At 35.4% G+C, this 17,747-nt stretch overlaps 1 protein-coding gene across 1 annotated transcript in view; it reads left to right on the forward strand.

The window, feature by feature from the left end:
* Positions 1–16,673, forward strand: part of LOC137924145 (ceramide synthase 5-like) — a 35,863-nt gene extending 19,190 nt beyond the window's left edge. The window contains exons 3-8 of the mRNA XM_068767494.1: positions 8,565–8,786; positions 9,390–9,611; positions 10,956–11,074; positions 12,464–12,608; positions 14,406–14,494; positions 16,193–16,673. Of these exons, the coding sequence (XP_068623595.1) occupies positions 8,565–8,786; positions 9,390–9,611; positions 10,956–11,074; positions 12,464–12,608; positions 14,406–14,494; positions 16,193–16,202 (807 nt within the window). The 3' untranslated portion in view covers positions 16,203–16,673. The remainder of the gene's footprint in view (positions 1–8,564; positions 8,787–9,389; positions 9,612–10,955; positions 11,075–12,463; positions 12,609–14,405; positions 14,495–16,192) is intronic.
* Positions 16,674–17,747: the final 1,074 nt, after the last annotated feature.

Consider the following 17,747-nt stretch of genomic DNA (forward strand, 5'->3'; position numbering starts at 1 on the left):
CTGTAGATGGTAGGTTAAAGAAAACAGCAACTCGGCAACAGAAGAATATATTTATTTAATTAAAATGAGTAGTGGGCAGAAGGCCTGGTCTGATTTTGCATCACAGCTCGATAATCTCCTGATGATGATGGTAGCCAGCCGCACGATCTCCCAGCACTGATCAGGCGGCAGCAAGTTGGAAGCAGGGAGCGCTGGTAGTTCACAGGATGTGTTGCTTCCGGTGCAAGGTGATAAAAATTCAACCTCAATGATAGTAGGTTATTTTTTTGTATAAAATTCGCACCTGTGAATAAATGTCACAGTTATGATATATATATATATATATATATATATATATATATATATGTACGATTTGCTCCGCTGACAGTAAACCCCGAGATGGCTTGCGACGAAGGAATGAAAGAAGCCGAAAGCAGTTGATGTGATTGTTAACTGTCAGAACGGAGTTACAAAATGTAAAGCATGTAAAACAAAAATAGAAGAGATAAACAAATAAACAAATTGAAAAGTAATAATGAATACATAATGATGGAACTATGGACACAGACAAAATGTTGAGCTCTAACTTATAGCTAAACGCTACTTAATAATGATGTCTTTATAATATTTGTTCAACACTTGGGGTGCGAGGCGATATAAAGGTTGTGCCGTGAATTAAATGATGCCCAGAGAATGAAAAGGACCAAGACGTGAATTTATAACGTAAATTCTAATTGGCCCCGGCGCGTGAGACGTCACGTAGCTGGTGAACGCGACCGACACAAAGAGTGCGGTGCGTGAGACGACACCTAGCTAGTGAACGCGACCGAGGCCAGGGTCCTTCTCCCGGGCAATGCCGTAAACTGCTGTGGCTGGTGCGCGGGCGCAATGGAATGTTTGTTATAAAAACAAAGATCCGCTGAACCAATAGCACGCTTCCACGAAATCACGCCACTTGAGATGTACCGTTCCCGCCAAGGGTTGAACAATTTTTTTGCTGTATTGCGATTTGTGAGATGTTTCTCGTGTTTATATTTTAATGGTTAAAATTTTATCTAAGATTTATGGGACGTTAACTTGCAACGTTACAATAGTTGTAAAAATTTTGAAGCTTTTTACTAACGTGATCTATACATTCAATCATCCTGTATACTGCTATGTACATTGATATATATATATATATATATATATATATATATATTTGGTTTTTATGGTGTACTTTTAGGCAGTAGTATCCCAGCGGTAGAGATTGACTTACAATGCTTGGGTACTATGCATTAATTATATAGTATTGACACTCCTGAGAAGTTTCCAGAGGATGGGCAGCAATGTCCTCTGCTTACCATAATATACTGATCATCAACAGTTCTGCTAAGCGTGGTGATTGATATATCCCCTCATAGATGTCTATGAGAGACTGTCACTCTGTGTTTGGCACTAATCGGTGTAACATTACTCCTGAAGATGTCCCTTGGTGGGGTGAAACACGTGTTGAGTTATTTAACGGTGGTAGTTGTGTAATTCGCATTGTTTGCCGCATGCGCATTTATCATCGGGCTGGCGGGCGGTGCACTTTATTGCACGACTACCACTGCATGTGCGGAAGTGGTCCTTTTCTTACTTAGGATGATAAACTTCGATGAAATTTGTTTATGAGAAAAAACCTCTGATCCATGTCAAACACTTGTATATGTCATGGGAAGAATGATTAATGAGTTGAATTCTTCTCCGTAATGTCGTACATAAATTTAAAGCTAATCTGGGAAGAATTAAACTTCAAGTTTTATTCGATCACCCACAATCCAACTGTTTATTGAACTGAAAAAGCAGATAAAATTAACAAAAATAAAATTGTTAAAATTGCCAGCGATTGTATTTGATAGCAGTGATAAGGAGACGTATGCGTATGCGCAGGTGATAAGATTAATCCGTCAATCATGAGTTGTTCTCTCGATAAGGTGTACACGCCGGTAGTCCGCGCGTATCAAAAAACCGATAAGGAAATTTCTCAGCGAGTCTTAGATGAATGGAGATAACAGATATTGAAAACTGCTGCTCGATAAGCCAATGTAATCATTGCATTACATTTTATTTGTACAAAGCTATTTATTTGCGGAATACACGTTCCATAAATATACCGCGAACAGAACCGTGAATATAGAATGGTGATTTATATGGTAAATATAGGGGATATGTTCCTAGGTGACTATATATTGAAATATATATATATATATATATATATAAATATATATATATATATATATATATATAAATTTGATTAAACCCTTGACATACAATTACGAATCCTACTCGTCGCGCATTTCATGTGCCGTCAGAGACTTATTGTGTCTAAAGATTCAGTCGTTACCTCGAGGAAGTCCATCCTAACTAAGAAAGGGACTAATATATAGCTACTTCCGCTATGCAGCAGTAGTCGTGCAATGAAGCGTATGTATGCGTACGTTAGCAAAAAAAATCGTGACTGAGTGGTAGTGGGGGAAGGTAGTATATAAATGGTAGAGCGGTGACGGACGGAGCTCACTCGGTGTTTGGCACTGGTCGGTGTAACATCTCTTGAGGATGCCCCGTGGAGGGTTGAAACACGTGTAGATTAGATTAACGGCGGTAGTTGTGTTTCGTATAGTTTACCGCGCGCGCATTTAACAGCGAGCTGTGCGCTTCATTGCACGACTACTGCTACATAGCGGAAGTAGCTATATATTAGTCACTTTCTTACTTTTATTGTAAATTATATACAGATGAAGTAATGCAAATTTGAACATGAAACTCACTGATTCTGGTCTTGTCAAATCACTGGCACGCCAGGCAAACCAAATTAAGTGGTTTTTCGAATGCGTCAATGCACATTCTACTTGTATGTCAACAATTTAATTATATTAAACAAAATGTTGGTTAATTATATTAAACAAATTGTTTACAATTTTGTAGTTTTCTCTTGCTTGCCAGTTTTTAAAAGTTTCGATTCAGACTGACATGCAGTAGTGTTTGTGATTTGCCTCTTAACAATAAGACGAAAGAGATCGTAAAGCTAATTTGCCATTCTTAAACTTTCACTGAGATTTTTAAAATTGAATGTAACGTTTCTAGCGCTTGTTGAAGCCTCTTCAATGCGCTGTGAATTTAAAGTTTTATTTTCATTTTGTTTTGGTAATTTTGGAGTTCAGTTTTAATTACCTAGTATGTTGTAATGTAACGTGTTGTGCTTTTTTTTTTTTCAAAAAGAGAATAATAAATTTATATAAATTTTAACGTGTCGTTTGTGGTTACAAAAAAGGTATATATATTTTCCAATTTATTTATAGGGTTTGAGTTATATTATTTTGGTTTTTTAATTTTTTACTTTGTTCAATTTTCTTTTTAAAAAGTTGTATTTTTGTATCCGTGGAACCTATCTTCGATCTTTACATGGTTTGCTATAGAAAATCTTAATTCACTTTGCGGCGTTTCAATTTGCTTCGTGTTTTTTTTGGAACGTAACCACAACGCAAAGTGAGGTATTGGTGTACTGCTGATACTTCAAATATATTCAACTGTGAAATTTAACACGGATGACGTCTAGTTATTTTAAAATCCTGTACGTCTTACTGGAGCGATAACTGTTTAGATCAGGGGTGAGCAACCTTTTTTGCTCGGAGGGCCGCAGTTTCAAAAACAAGGGGCCATGAAGAAAATAAAGTACATATACAAGGTTCACAACATGCTATAAACGTGGTATATGTTACTAATTAGACACTTTGTTATCCTTTAAGCCTTGCTTCTCGGTTTTTTTTAAATAAAAATAAATTAAATTTTTACATGCTTCGAGGGCCGCATGCGGGCCGCGGGTTGCTCATCTCTGGTTTAGATCGAGGCTTAAGAAATATTACTTGCACAGTGGAATTAGGCTTCACAAAACAAAACGCTTGTTGACCAACCTATAGCCCATCACTAATGAACTTTGGTGGTGTAACTTCTTATATATATATATATATATATATATATATATATATATATATATTTGAATAACGAAGTGTCACATCGAAAAACGGTCCTTTCTTCCACTTGTCTACGCGGTGAAGTCAACAAATTACTATTACAGTTATACAAGATGACTGTCGGAGAGAATGGATGTCGTTTTACCTCGAGACTGTGTTCTATTTTACTTGCTGTGAACATAAATTACAATGGATCGATAAAAACTCAACACTTTTTATGTTCGGCCACTGGTGCAATTGTTTATGTAGGCTGTATTGTTTACGATGCAAGGTTTTCACTTGACATTGAGTGATAGACCGGGCTGATTATTAAAATTAAATTATTACTTGGCAGATTTTCTTTTAATATTACATTAGTATTCATACCACTTGACTTTTAAAACCCATGGATGCCAACAGAAAAAAACTGAACAAGCGTTCGAAAATTAAGAAATTATCTAAACATTCATAAACAAATGATTACTACGTTCAAAATTGATGCCGCCATTTTTTTTTAATTCTGATGTATCTCTACAGATGTATTATCAAGTAAAGGGTTATAATATGTTACGGGTAGAGCGCGTGGAACCTAATGGGACTTTAAAGTGACTATGTAGTGACCACGTATCAGACCTCAAGGTAGTTCGGGTTTGTAGGTTTTTTTATGGTCCATGTATTGGGGTCATTTCGTGACCCCTGTTTTGTAGGGGAGAGACGTTACATTTTCGAGTTAAATATCTTATTTCAGTTTAGTATATTTATTTATCTCTCGCAATTTCATTCATTTTATGTTCATCTTTCACATTTTATTTATTTCATCGAGTTCTGTTCTTTTTTCACACATCAACCTTTTTTCCTCAACTATATTCCTGGTAACATTTGGTTTTTATTACAGCATCTTTTTTCAATCAATTGTTATTTTGATATTTTACTCTTTAGTGTTATTCATATCGATGTTCTGTTGCATTATTTGTTGACAAAACCAGAGAAATGCAGGGGATATTTATCATCGCCCATTAAAGGGGGGGGGGGTGCACTTTTTTTTCGCCCACAATGTGACCATTTTAAGGTCGTAGGATGACCCTGGATCCACGCCGCTTTCCACAAGTTCTATTGGAAATATATAAGAAGACCTATATCTAGTGGCAACAAATCCTTAGGTCTGCGTTTACGCATGTATAAAGTTTCTACACACATCTTAGACCTTTTGTTTATTAGTTTTAAATCTAAAATTTAAATTGAATTATTAAAGAAATCTTATAGCATTCAAAAGTTTTTAGTTGATCGTTATATGTGTGAAACTTGGTTTGTTGATGCATTATAAGTAATAAAAAGGACTAATACATAGCTACTTCCGGTATGTAGCAGTAGTCGTGCAATAAAGTGCACCACCCGCTAGTCCGCTGATAAATGCGCATGCGGCAAATAATGCGAATTACACATCTACCACCGTTAAATCACTCAACACGTGTTTCACCCCTCCACGGGGCATCTTCAGGAGTAATGTTACACCGAGTGAGCGAAAGCAAGCTAGCGGGCGGTGAACTTTATTGCACGGCTACTGCTACATAGCGGAAGTAGCTATATATTAGTCCTTTTACTTAGGATGGACTTCAGCAAAGTAACGCCTGAATCTATTAGATATGTTGATGCATTTACATTAAATAGTGTTAAATTTCTTATAAAAGACCAACTTTGTTGAGTTTAAGCTGGCGATTCGGATTTTCTTTTCCTTTATTTGCGAAGCATGTCGAGGCCGAACATGTTACATGCTTGCTATAAGAAACCCACTAACTCTTGTCTTGAAGACTTCTAAGTTATGATTGTCTGGAAGTATAATGTACAAGCTAGGAATAGATGGGATCTATGTATATATATATACTAGCTGATCTCGCAAACGTTTTGCAAAAAAAATTAAAGTTTTTAATTCACAAATGTAAGATAAGGGTTGATCGTAGAGGGGTGAAAATTTAGGTTTGTATGTATTTTTGTATGCTGTATCATAATAAAATAAAAACCAAAAATATTGTTTAAAAAATTAAAAATAAAATTTAGGGGTGGACCATCCTTATCACTTAGGGGTACGGAAAATAGATAGTAGCCGATTCTCAGACATACTGAATACGCATGTAAAATTTGGTAAAAATCGGTCGAGCCGTTTCGGAGGAGTTCAAGTTCGAACACCGTGACACGAGAATTTTATATATATATATATACACATATATATATATATATATATATAAATATATAAATATAATACCGTGTCCAAATATAATAATGCTGTTGATATTTTTTTTTAGACTTTTGATTCTATTGATCTTTGTTTTCGGCCATATTTACTACTGTCATTTACATCTCCCGGGCATTAGAAAAGCTGGTAATATTTTCTCCTAGATTGGAAGGACTGTCTATATAATTAAGTCAAGCGTCTGTTTGTTCAAAGTTGTAATATCATTTGGCTCAGCCGAAACCATTTTGAAAGATGTATTGTGTCTTAAACGCGTCTAGTCTAGATTGGGCAATGTCACACTGCATTGTTTTTTCGCGACTTTTTTTTTGCCATAAATTTGACTTAAATCATTTTGCAATCGTATTCACCTGGTTTGGTTCCGTGCGAGATAAGACCAACGCAGGGAAGCCTTTTTGATAGGATTAAAGAAATAAAATATTTAATGGAATCAGGCGTTACCTCGCGGAAGTCCATTCTAAGTAAGAAAAGGACCAATATTTAGCCACTTCCGCAAATGCAGTGGTAGTCGTGCAATGAAATGCACCGCCCGCCAGCCCGCTGATAAACGCGTATGCGGCAAACAATGCGAATCACACAACCGCCACCGCCAAATTACTCAACACGTGTTTGGCACTAATCGGTGTAACATAACTCCTGAAGATGCCCCGTGGAACGGTTGCACGGCATTGCACGACTATCACTGCATGTGCGGAAGTGGCTAAATATTGGTCCTTTTCTTAAAGAGACAAAAAACTAAATCGAAGAACGACTAAAACGCCATTCCGATTGTTTCGAAGACTGGAAAAAGCATTTATCGAACGAGGATTACTTTGAAGGTGATGAAATTTATTTGGAAGAATAAATAAAAAAAAATATTTTACTAACAGACTCACCTTACTTTTTGATCAGTTTTAATTGTGTATTTTATGTTTACATATAATACTAAAAATGAATTTTGTTGGCATCACATTAATTAATTTTGTGTTTTGACTTTGTCTATTTGTACATCAGAAGTATATAAAAAAAAATCAAATGAAACAGATAAAAGATGACGAAAAGGTGATTTAATTGATATCTCTGATTTCTTTGCCGATGTTAAATTAATAAGGAAAAACAGAGATTATTTAAAATAAAATTGGTAAACATAAAATAATAAATATACACGAGTAACAATGTCATGTTAAATATATAAAGGATGTTACAATATAACCCTTTCTCATAAAGTGAAGCCGTGTAAATGCACACAGTGTGACTATCGATTTGTTATTTCCATGTACCAGTTTAAGTTCATTAGCGAAGCTTGTGGCGTGAGTAATGCTAAAGACCTATTTGTAGTGTAAATATATTTTACAAAACTCGTAAAGATATGTTTTATTATGAAAATACCTTTAACATTATTGAAACGTGGTCTCTTACTATAGCACTTGTAATAAACTCTCAGTCATGCAAGGATATGTCTGGGATTCGATCAGGTCGAATCAGGACAGTGGAGATTTATTTATTGGAGATAAACAGTAACAAAAAGTAGTAAGAAAGTACAAACTAGAAGCATAGACATATAAAATTAGTTACAATTGCTACCTTATAACTATCTCACTGAAAACATTCAATGATTTATGGTCAAACAATGACAGAACAAGTAAAAACATTAATAAACAGGGGTCAAAGACTATGGTTTATAAACTTATATTATGTTTGTTTATATATCTATATCATATATTTATATTATGGTTTAAATTGTATTGTGTGTACCCAATAATTTCGAACGAAATTGTCTTTTAAAAGATACAAGAGAGCACGAGAATATATCAATATCACTAATATATGAATTGTGTTGAGATGAGGAATATAGGCCAGTGGATTGGCATGTTGGAAGTGGCAGTGGGTATATACATATAGCACGCAGAATGGATAGCCGGCGGAGTCTTTAATTAACATTTTGTGGAGCAAATGTTCTTCACCGTTTCGTTTCAGCAGGTCCACACAGATTTCGACAGTTGCTTACGCAGTTGTTAGTGTTTATTGTGGGAAACGTGTATGACTTCATTGATGTTACCTACTTATAAATTAGTGGACATATAAAATAAAATTAGAAAATTTTTAAGAGCGATGTCGAGCCACACTCGACATCTGACGCGGTAGAATGAAAAGCGATACATCATTTATTATTTCAAACCATTGATTTTTGAATATAATTATTTGACATATGAACTATACATTCACTCATTTGAAGCTATTACACATATAAACAATCATCCTGTATGAAGACCCAGTGGAATTAATATATTTATATGTAATTATTTATTTATACACACGGTTTAGTTAGTTTAAAGAATATAAAAGCTCCAAGTCAGAATTTTAATGGTACGCGTTCTTTGCAGCCATGCGACTTGGCGAAACGGCTGGACATGACGGAGAGGCAGGTGGAGCGCTGGTGGCGACTCCGGCGCGCCCAGGACAAGCCCTCGACCCTCGTCAAGTTCTGCGAGAACGTATGGAAGTTCACATTCCACACCACCAACTTCCTCTTCGGGCTGTGTATACTCTGGAACAAGGAGTGGCTGTGGAACATTGATCACTGCTACATTGGCTACCCGCATCAGGTAACCCACCAATTAATAACCCTTCTGTATGTTTTTTTTGGCTGGACTTTTACAGTGGTCCAAGTGGCATTTGCAGAAACCCCCGTTTTGATGGTGATAGGACGCGGCCACTACATCGTTTTTTCATCCGATAGACGCATTAGCACTTTTAAACATCCTAGCCTTTCTAAAATTCTTTCGCCCCCCATGTAACATAAATAAATTTTATTCGCCCCCTTAACAATCGAATTGCCTTTCTGTGAGGCGAGATTCCAATGTTGGGAAATAAATACAGGACAACTAAGAAAAAAAATTGTCTGCCTTCCTAATGTCCGATAGTTTTAAATATCAATTTTACCTTACATTTTGAGCACAGAAGTATATAAATTATTTATGTTTGTACTCTTTGAAAACTTTTATTAAAATAATAGAAAATTAAGTGTTAAATCAAGGTAGCGGACGTGGCAATATATGGGGGAGGCATATACCTTCAAGTGGACGTCTATCACTTGATATTGAGTGTTTTTGTACGTTTATCAGTAAGGGTTACTTTTGATAATGGGCAAAGGAAATAAATGCAGATGATCAGCTGGAATGAACAGTGATACCATTTACAATCCACAGGGCGTGACCGGCGACGTGTGGTGGTACTACATGATATCAGCAGCGTTCTACCTATCCCTCACCATCTCGCAGTTCTGGGACGTGCGTAGAAAGGACTTCTGGCAGATGTTCATCCACCACGTCGCCACCGTTGCTCTCATATCCTTCAGCTGGGTGTGCAACCTTCACAGGATCGGAACCCTGGTGCTGCTCTTGCATGACTGCGGAGATATCTTTGTTGAGGTTCGTTATTTTAACTGATAGTCCAGGGGTGGTCAAGCTATTTAATAGTACTAGCCGCAATTAAAACACGCAAAAGAATTTTTTTCCAAAAATCATATTTATTTAAATTATTTAATTAAAAGTATAAAATATGTGTATTAAAGTTACATATAACGGCACACGTATATGGCAGCACTCCTAATAATACTTAAGATGCCGGTTAGTTAATTACGATCGGTGTTTATATTTCGCTAATTTTATGGTGCAATAATAATAATAATTATTCACGCCAGTAATTTGTTTAGATTTCCCAGCAGCTGACATGGGTTATATAGATTTAAATATTGAAATAATTCGACAAACAATCGGAGCCGAAAATAATTGTTCAAAGAGCCGCAATTGACTTGCGGGCCGCAGTTTGACCACCTCTGTAATAGTCTTTACAATGTTTATAGGTGTAATAGAAAAAAAATCTTTAAGACTTTTACACGTTTTTGGTATCAAGGGGAAATATTCTAAATGGATACAAGATACTCTGCCATCTGGGGAAAGAACAGGGTCATGCTGGATCCCACTAAAACCCCAACGGTGGTCGTCTTTGATACCTCTAGAGGAATCGCCGTATCTCCTATGAATCTCACAGTTGCTCCCAGTACTATGTCAAAACAGATCCTGGGAGGAAGTATCTCACGACATACTCTCAGTACTGCTGCAAAACAAGACCATTTCGCGTTGCTACCCTGAACATAAGCGAACCTGATGCAATTTCGGTCGCCTCTTACAACAGGCAGGAGAATTCTTGTTTGATGTACTGAAGAGCAACTGCAAGTTCCGTAAGAGATCCGTACGCCTCTTCGAATGTATCGAAGATGACCACCGAGGGTGTTTTAGTGGGTAGGAATTCCACATAACGCTGATCCCCCCAAATGGAGGGCATATAATGTCCATTAAAGATTTGCCTCCCGATACCAAAAAAGGTGGATAAATGACAAGGAGTCATCATGGTGATGTAGCTGATATGGTGATGATAAAATAATCTAAATATTTAATGGAATCAGGCTTTATTTTGCGGAGGACCAATGTTTAGCCACTTCCGCACATGCAGTCGTAGTGGCACGCACAGAGTGAGTCACTCTGTGTTTGGCACTAATCGGTGTAACATAACTCCTGAAGATACCCCATGGAGGGGTGAAACGCGTGTTGAGTGATTTAACGGTGGCAGTTGTGTAATTCGCATTGTTTGCCGCATCCGCATTTATCAGCGGGTTGGTGCACTTTGTTGCACGAACACGACTGCATGTGCGGAAGTGGCTAAATATTGATCGTTTTCTTAAAATAATTTAATTCATGTTTGTTATGCTTCAGGCGGTGAAGGCGGCGAAGTACGCAAACTACCAGAGGACCTGCGACACTCTGTTCCTGTGTCTCATCGTGGTCTGGATCGGCACTCGGATCGGCATCTTCCCCTTCTATTTACTCTGGAGGTAAACTTCTACAGGTCGAAAAGAGAAATAAATTGTTTGTGATATATTAACTTATTTATAACAGCGCCATCTAGTAGCGGTATAAAATATTTTTTTGTAGTGTCATCATTATCGTGAATTACAGTAATACCCCGCTTTACGCGAGGGATACGTTCCAAAAAAATCGCGTTAACTGAAATTCGCGTATAACGAGGTTTATGATTAAACATAGTCAAAAATTATTACAAAAAAATACAAATCATTTTAATCAATCACTTTAATTCTAGGAACACTTTATGCAGCAATACATACTCTTTGTTTTTTACGGAAAAATACATCATTGTCTTTTGGGTAACGTTTTGTTTACGTTCTTGTAAAATACGTTCATAACACCCAACACTGTTTTTAATTGTTTGACAGATGGTCAAGACACCATAGAGAAGTTGATGACTACATTATATTTATACGCACTCTTTCGCGTAATTCGAAGCATTTGAGCGCGAAATTTGCAATTCGCGTTATAGTGAGACTGCGTTTAACGGGGTCGCGCAAAGCGGGGTATTACTGTATATGGAAAATAATAGGTTGTACAAAAATGTCTACTCATTTTATATATTACTTCTACATGTAAGTTTATTTACTATAAACTGTAGTATATAGTGAGCAGTGGTAAATAAGCGGTAAGGAATTGTAATAGCAGGTTGTGGCTTCGATTTCAGGGATACAATCTTATATAACTCACATAGACCAATACCTCGCTTTGTGTCGTTTCGTTTTGCGTATTTTTCGAAGTTGCGTCGCTGCTTAATTGGTACTAATTTTCACTGTGCGTCGTTAGATTTTCGACGTTGCGTTGTTTTGGGTACGAGTCTTTAATTATTTTTTTAATTTTCTTTTTTTTTTCCAAAAGATGGCAACACTTTTGTTTCTAATTGCACCATGCCATCAAAACTCGGGGATTCCCTTTCTAATTAAAAATTAACGCAATTCTAATACAGGTTTATTTTCACACCTTTTGCTAATTTTGGAGTTCAATTTCAATTACGTAGTGTGTTATGCTTTTTTTTAAAAGAGAATAATAAATTTATATAAATTTTACCGTGTTGTTTCTGGTTACAAAAAAGATATATTTTTCCAATTTATTTATTGACAGAGTTATATTATTTTTGTTTTTTAAATGTTTACTTTGTTCAATTTTCTTTTTAAAAAGTAGTATTTTCTTGACCCTGGAACCTATCTTCGATCATTACATGGTTTGCTATAGAAAATCTTAATTCACTTTGCGGCGTTTCAATTTGCGTCGTGTTCTTTTGGAACGTAACCACGACGCAAAGTGAGGTGTTGGTGTATTTGTGCAATGTATGTAACTTATATATATAATATTAATTAAAGATTATATCCTGTTTGCAGTACATCGGTGAGAGCACCTATGCTGCTGCCCATGTTCCCTGCTTACTATATCTTCAACTCATTGCTTTGTCTGCTGCTGGTGCTTCACGTCGTGTGGACCTTCCTCATCCTGCAGATCGCGTACAGGACCATCCAGGCCGGCATGGTGAGTGATATCTTCCAATACCTACTTCCAAGAGGTCACCAAAAAGGACTTTGGTATCCAGGGTTTTTTTGACTTTGAAGTTATTAAAAACTATTTCATCGTCATTTCTGCTGAAATCACGCATGAAATCATTGATATATATATATATATATATATATATATATATATATATATATATATATATATATATCAATAGAACTGGTTGGATAATTACTGCAAAAGCTGTCTATACATATATATATACACACACATATATACATGTATATATATATATTATGTTCCATCCGTGGGCGTGAATTCACGTCCGAGAGACTTGATTTAGATTTTTCTCTTTTTTTAATAAAATAATGAAGTATATATTTATTACTGGAATACCATTGAAAGTGCGTATTCTTATATTAAAAATCATTTTTTTAATATATTGTTACGTACTGTGGGTTCTGACCCGAAATGAAACACCACTGGTTCACAAGGAGTCCTTTATTTACAGATCAGATGGTCACCCTACTTTAACACAAAGTATACTTTCGCTTAGTCCAAACTTCGCTTCCAAATCGCTCAAGAAATCACTGTCCAAATAACTTGCCAAATAGTCAATTTGTATCACTGATCGTAGATCTTAATCTTATAACTCGAAAAACAACACTGAATTGTCGACATGGGTAGTACACCTATTTATACTACGGAGAAGGTTCTAGTAAGTTCGAGATAGTACTCGGTTAGAATTTACGAGAACCGTACACGAAAAATGATATATAACTTCAAGGTCACGTGTGTTCTTGATCCTAGGGTTCAGTGTTTATTGTTTAGAGGGTTCTGTAACTTTTTATTTATTATTGTATTATGTTTATAATATGTATTAAACCTTATTTATTATAAGTATATATGTTATATACGTATGTATGTATGTATGTTTAAGTACGTATGTCTATGTATGTTTATGTTTGTTTGTTTGTAAATATGATTTATATATGTATATGTATTTTTTGTACACATGAACTACCCATTATTAGTACTTTTACCTTTTCCATACTATGGTTGCGTGTAAGAAATTGCCTCGTGTGGTAAGATCGCCCATTGTAATTTTTTGTATATTATTGTAAAAGTTATTAAATGTATCTTAACATATACAATAAAGAATATTAAATAAAAATAACTCGTGCTTTGTAACAATATTTTTTATCTGTTGACTTAATGGCTGCGGGTATTAGGCGATGATAGCATATTTTTGCCGGATGTTGTTGTTAAAACACGTTGAAATATATTTAAAAAAAATGGTTGTGTATACAAATTTTGTACTGAAGGTCGTCGTTTTTGCCTATAGACATCTATATGCAAGCTATAGGCCTCTCCTAAAGACTGCCACTACGACCGGACTTCCTGTCACCTTAACTATGTCGTTGGTCCAGCTAGTGGAGAGTCTACCCTCGCCTCGTCCACCAGCTCGTGAGAACCGAGATTGCACGAGCTATATGGTAGATTGTTCACTCCGAACTTTCTGGAAAACCTTGAGCTTTATTATTAGGCTTGTAAGTGTGATGTGATCCATAAGTCATCACCAGCAAAACACGTTGATGAAATACCTTCGTCTTAAAACATTGCGGTATTATGGACGAGATGAGGAGCTTGCCAAAAGCTGCCCATCAGAGTTGAATTCAGCGAGTGATCTCATTTTCTTAGTTGGTTTTACAAAGCTGAACAGTTAGTCCTAGGTTCATATAGTCATCTACAACTTATGTATATATAGAATAACACATCTTGTATTATTATTTATTGGCATTTAACTGGTGGTTTCAGATGGAAGGTGACATCCGGAGCTCTAGTGAGATTAGTGATAGCCCAGCGAACTCCAATCATTGCACACCGGCCTCCGAGAACCATAAGAAGTGAGTTATCACAAGAGTTTTACATAAATAACATACCAGCTCAATAAATCCTTTTCTCTTTTGTAAAAAGAGAGTGAAAGAGAAAGCTTAATTGCACACGGGCCTCCGAGAACCATAAGAAGTGAGTTATCACAAGAGTTTTACATAATAAACATACCAGCTCAATAACTCCTTTTCTCTTTTGTAAAGAGAGAGCGAAAGAGAAAGTTTAATGTCATCTTATCATCTCAATCTTTATCAGCATTTAGTCACAGGTCGTTCAATATTACAAATAAACTCCACCATAGATTATACGAACAGTTGAAAGCAACTAGCATCATTTCTGGCATTACAGTTTCTAAACTGTACCCTGATATCACTGGTTTGCAGACACCAGTGCAGCGGATTATGTTTTTCAAAATACTGCTTTTGTAGTTCACCGCTAAACTATCTGTAATCTATGATATAAGAATATCTCTCTGTTTATCCAAAATTGTCTATCACGGGACAATGTTATAGTGATGGGTGATTAAATAAATGAAAATTATGGTGGTGATGTGATATTTTAATTATAATTTTATAAAACTATTTTTGAATACGTAAATATAAAAAAATGCAAGGGGGATCTACACGCTTTAGTCAGTTACCAACAGGTGATATGATATGATGATGATGACACAGGGTGCCGCTGGTGATAATCCACTGACAGTTACGTACATCAGTTTATCTATTGTTTCCTCATCTTAGTCATATTATGAAAAAGGATGAAGGTCTATGGCCGATCTAGTCCATCTATTGCTATCTCTCTCTTACTGAGAGAAGTCTTAAGAGAATCAGAGCTGATTCCTTGAAGAACTTTCCGAATTGGAGTTTCTTCGCGAAGAGTTGACCTGTTAACTTTTTTTTATCTTTGATAGAAAAATTTTAGTACTACAGGATATGAATCTCTGGTATCTTCAATCTTTGAAGTAATGTGACTGTGATATTTAAAAGAAAACTTTTAATATTTCACCTGAATGTAAGTGATAGAAAAAATTTGACGGAGTATATTGCAGGCTCTTCTCATAAGTTGGTCTGCCATAGAGGAGGTCAATTTAATATTACACACACATATATATCTAATATATAAAATTCTCGTGTCACGGTGTTCGAACTTGAACTCCTCTGAAACGGCTTGACTGATTTTTACCAAATTTAATATGCGTATTCAGTTGGTCTGAGAATCGGCTACTATCTATTTTCTATACCCCTAAGTGATAAATGTTGTTCACACTTAAAAAAAAATTTTTATTTTTTTAACGAAATTTTTTGTTTTTATTTTTTTATGATACAGCATACAAGAATACATATAACCATAAATTTTCACCCCTCTACGATCAACCCTTATATTTTATTTGTAAATTAAAATATCAATTTTTTTTGCAAAACGTTTGCGGGTATATATATATATATATATATATATATATATATATATATGTGTGTGTGTCGGAAAGAAATAATGTGGATATAACCCCTTCTTTCTCTCCTTAAAGTCAGTATTCAACAACTTCCTGCAATCTTGACCATATAGGAGAACCTCGGATTTTGCTGTTGCACGAGTAATGTACCCCCTCATACTGCCACTTTAAACGAGTTAACACAGGTCACCGAGTTCTTCAAACTCGGTGACCTGTGTTTTTGTGTAGAAATTTCTTTAATTAAACAATGTATTTTTTACAGGGAAACCTAGAGAGTTAAGAGTGCCACTTGAGACCTCAGCATCGAAGCCTCCAGACCTCCGTCATGGTCCATCAGCTTCGACGTAAACATAGAAGATATAGTATATCATTGTTAAAATGTATTTTGTATGTTTGTAATGTTCCAATACTGTGCGACCATAGTTATTGTCTGTGGTTTTTCGTCTGTTTTTAATTCTATATATTTATATTGTGCTGAAATCGGTTGATATGTGTGTTTGTGTATATGAGAGCTATTTCAAATGTAATATGTTGCGTTTGGACGGTATCGACTATATAGGAACATATAACATTCAGCTCCTCCCATTTTTTTGTCTAGTTCATGTATGCACTCCCTATTAATCCTTAATTCATGTCACCCTATCTCCTTCCCTTTTTTTGTTCTTCTCCGCGTCGAATTTATACGACTTTAGATCTTCCTAAACAATATTTTCCTATGAAACTGTATTTTACATGTTTTTTTTTTTTGAAAAAAACCATCACTAATGGAATTTTTTGAATAATCTATGAGAAATTCAAACTATACAATATTTTAAAATTAAATTCGTAAAGGACGGCTTAGTTTTTACAATATATACTCTCTTCCCATAGTATAAGGCTTAGATTCCTTCGAACAGTACAAAACCAAAGGTAAAAGTAGCGAAAATCACTCCTATGTGTATAGCAATAGAGTCGGTTTTACATTACACGTCATCACAAGATGATTTTAGCAACTTATGGTTGGAAATACATAGGGGTTTTGCTCAGGGCTCGAAATATTTAACTTATTTCTGGTAACAGTAACTTAATAAAACCTCTTTTTCAAGTTATACTATAGTTTATAAATACTAATGTAAGTCTATATGACAATGACTTCTATTACTTGAATATCTGATATATTAAAAACAATATACAGGGTGATTTGGGATGTATATGTGGTAGTGAATCACGCAGGCGAATAATAGATGTTTTTAGATATTTTTTAAACACTTCATACAAACCGGCCCATCGCCATCTTCCCAGAGAATGCCATAATTTATTCCTACTCTTCATTCATTCATCAATCAATCGCTCACTTCCTTCACTCTTATGTTCCGTTCCCACATATATGTATACAAAAAGGTTTAATAAGCTTGTACACATATTTCAAATCACCCCGTATAATGTTTTTAATACGTCAAATATTACAGCTACAAAATTATATATATTTCGATCAAATGAAACACCTAAACATCTTAGTCGGAGGTCGTGGAATTTATAGGAAGTCACTGAAATCTGCAGTATAAGTCTACATGCCCAGCTCTGGGCGTGTCACTGAGATATGAGTGTTAAGAAAGCGCTGTTACCAGTAATTTTAACTTCAATTAACTTTACTGTATGCAGTGATCGGAAAAGTTGGGATATATTGAATGTATGTTTTAACATGGATATGCCTTTCATCATTTCAGCTGTAAGATGTCCACAGCTGGACAAAGGACTCCTCTGTAGATTTTTTGGATCTTAATATACAATATACTCCACTACATATGCATATATGTATATATATAAATTTAAAACTT

Source organism: Battus philenor, unplaced genomic scaffold, assembly GCF_028537555.1.
Source record: "Battus philenor isolate CCGP_79_NKW_IND1 unplaced genomic scaffold, ilBatPhil1.0.hap1 SCAF_23, whole genome shotgun sequence".
Taxonomy (NCBI): domain Eukaryota; kingdom Metazoa; phylum Arthropoda; class Insecta; order Lepidoptera; family Papilionidae; genus Battus; species Battus philenor.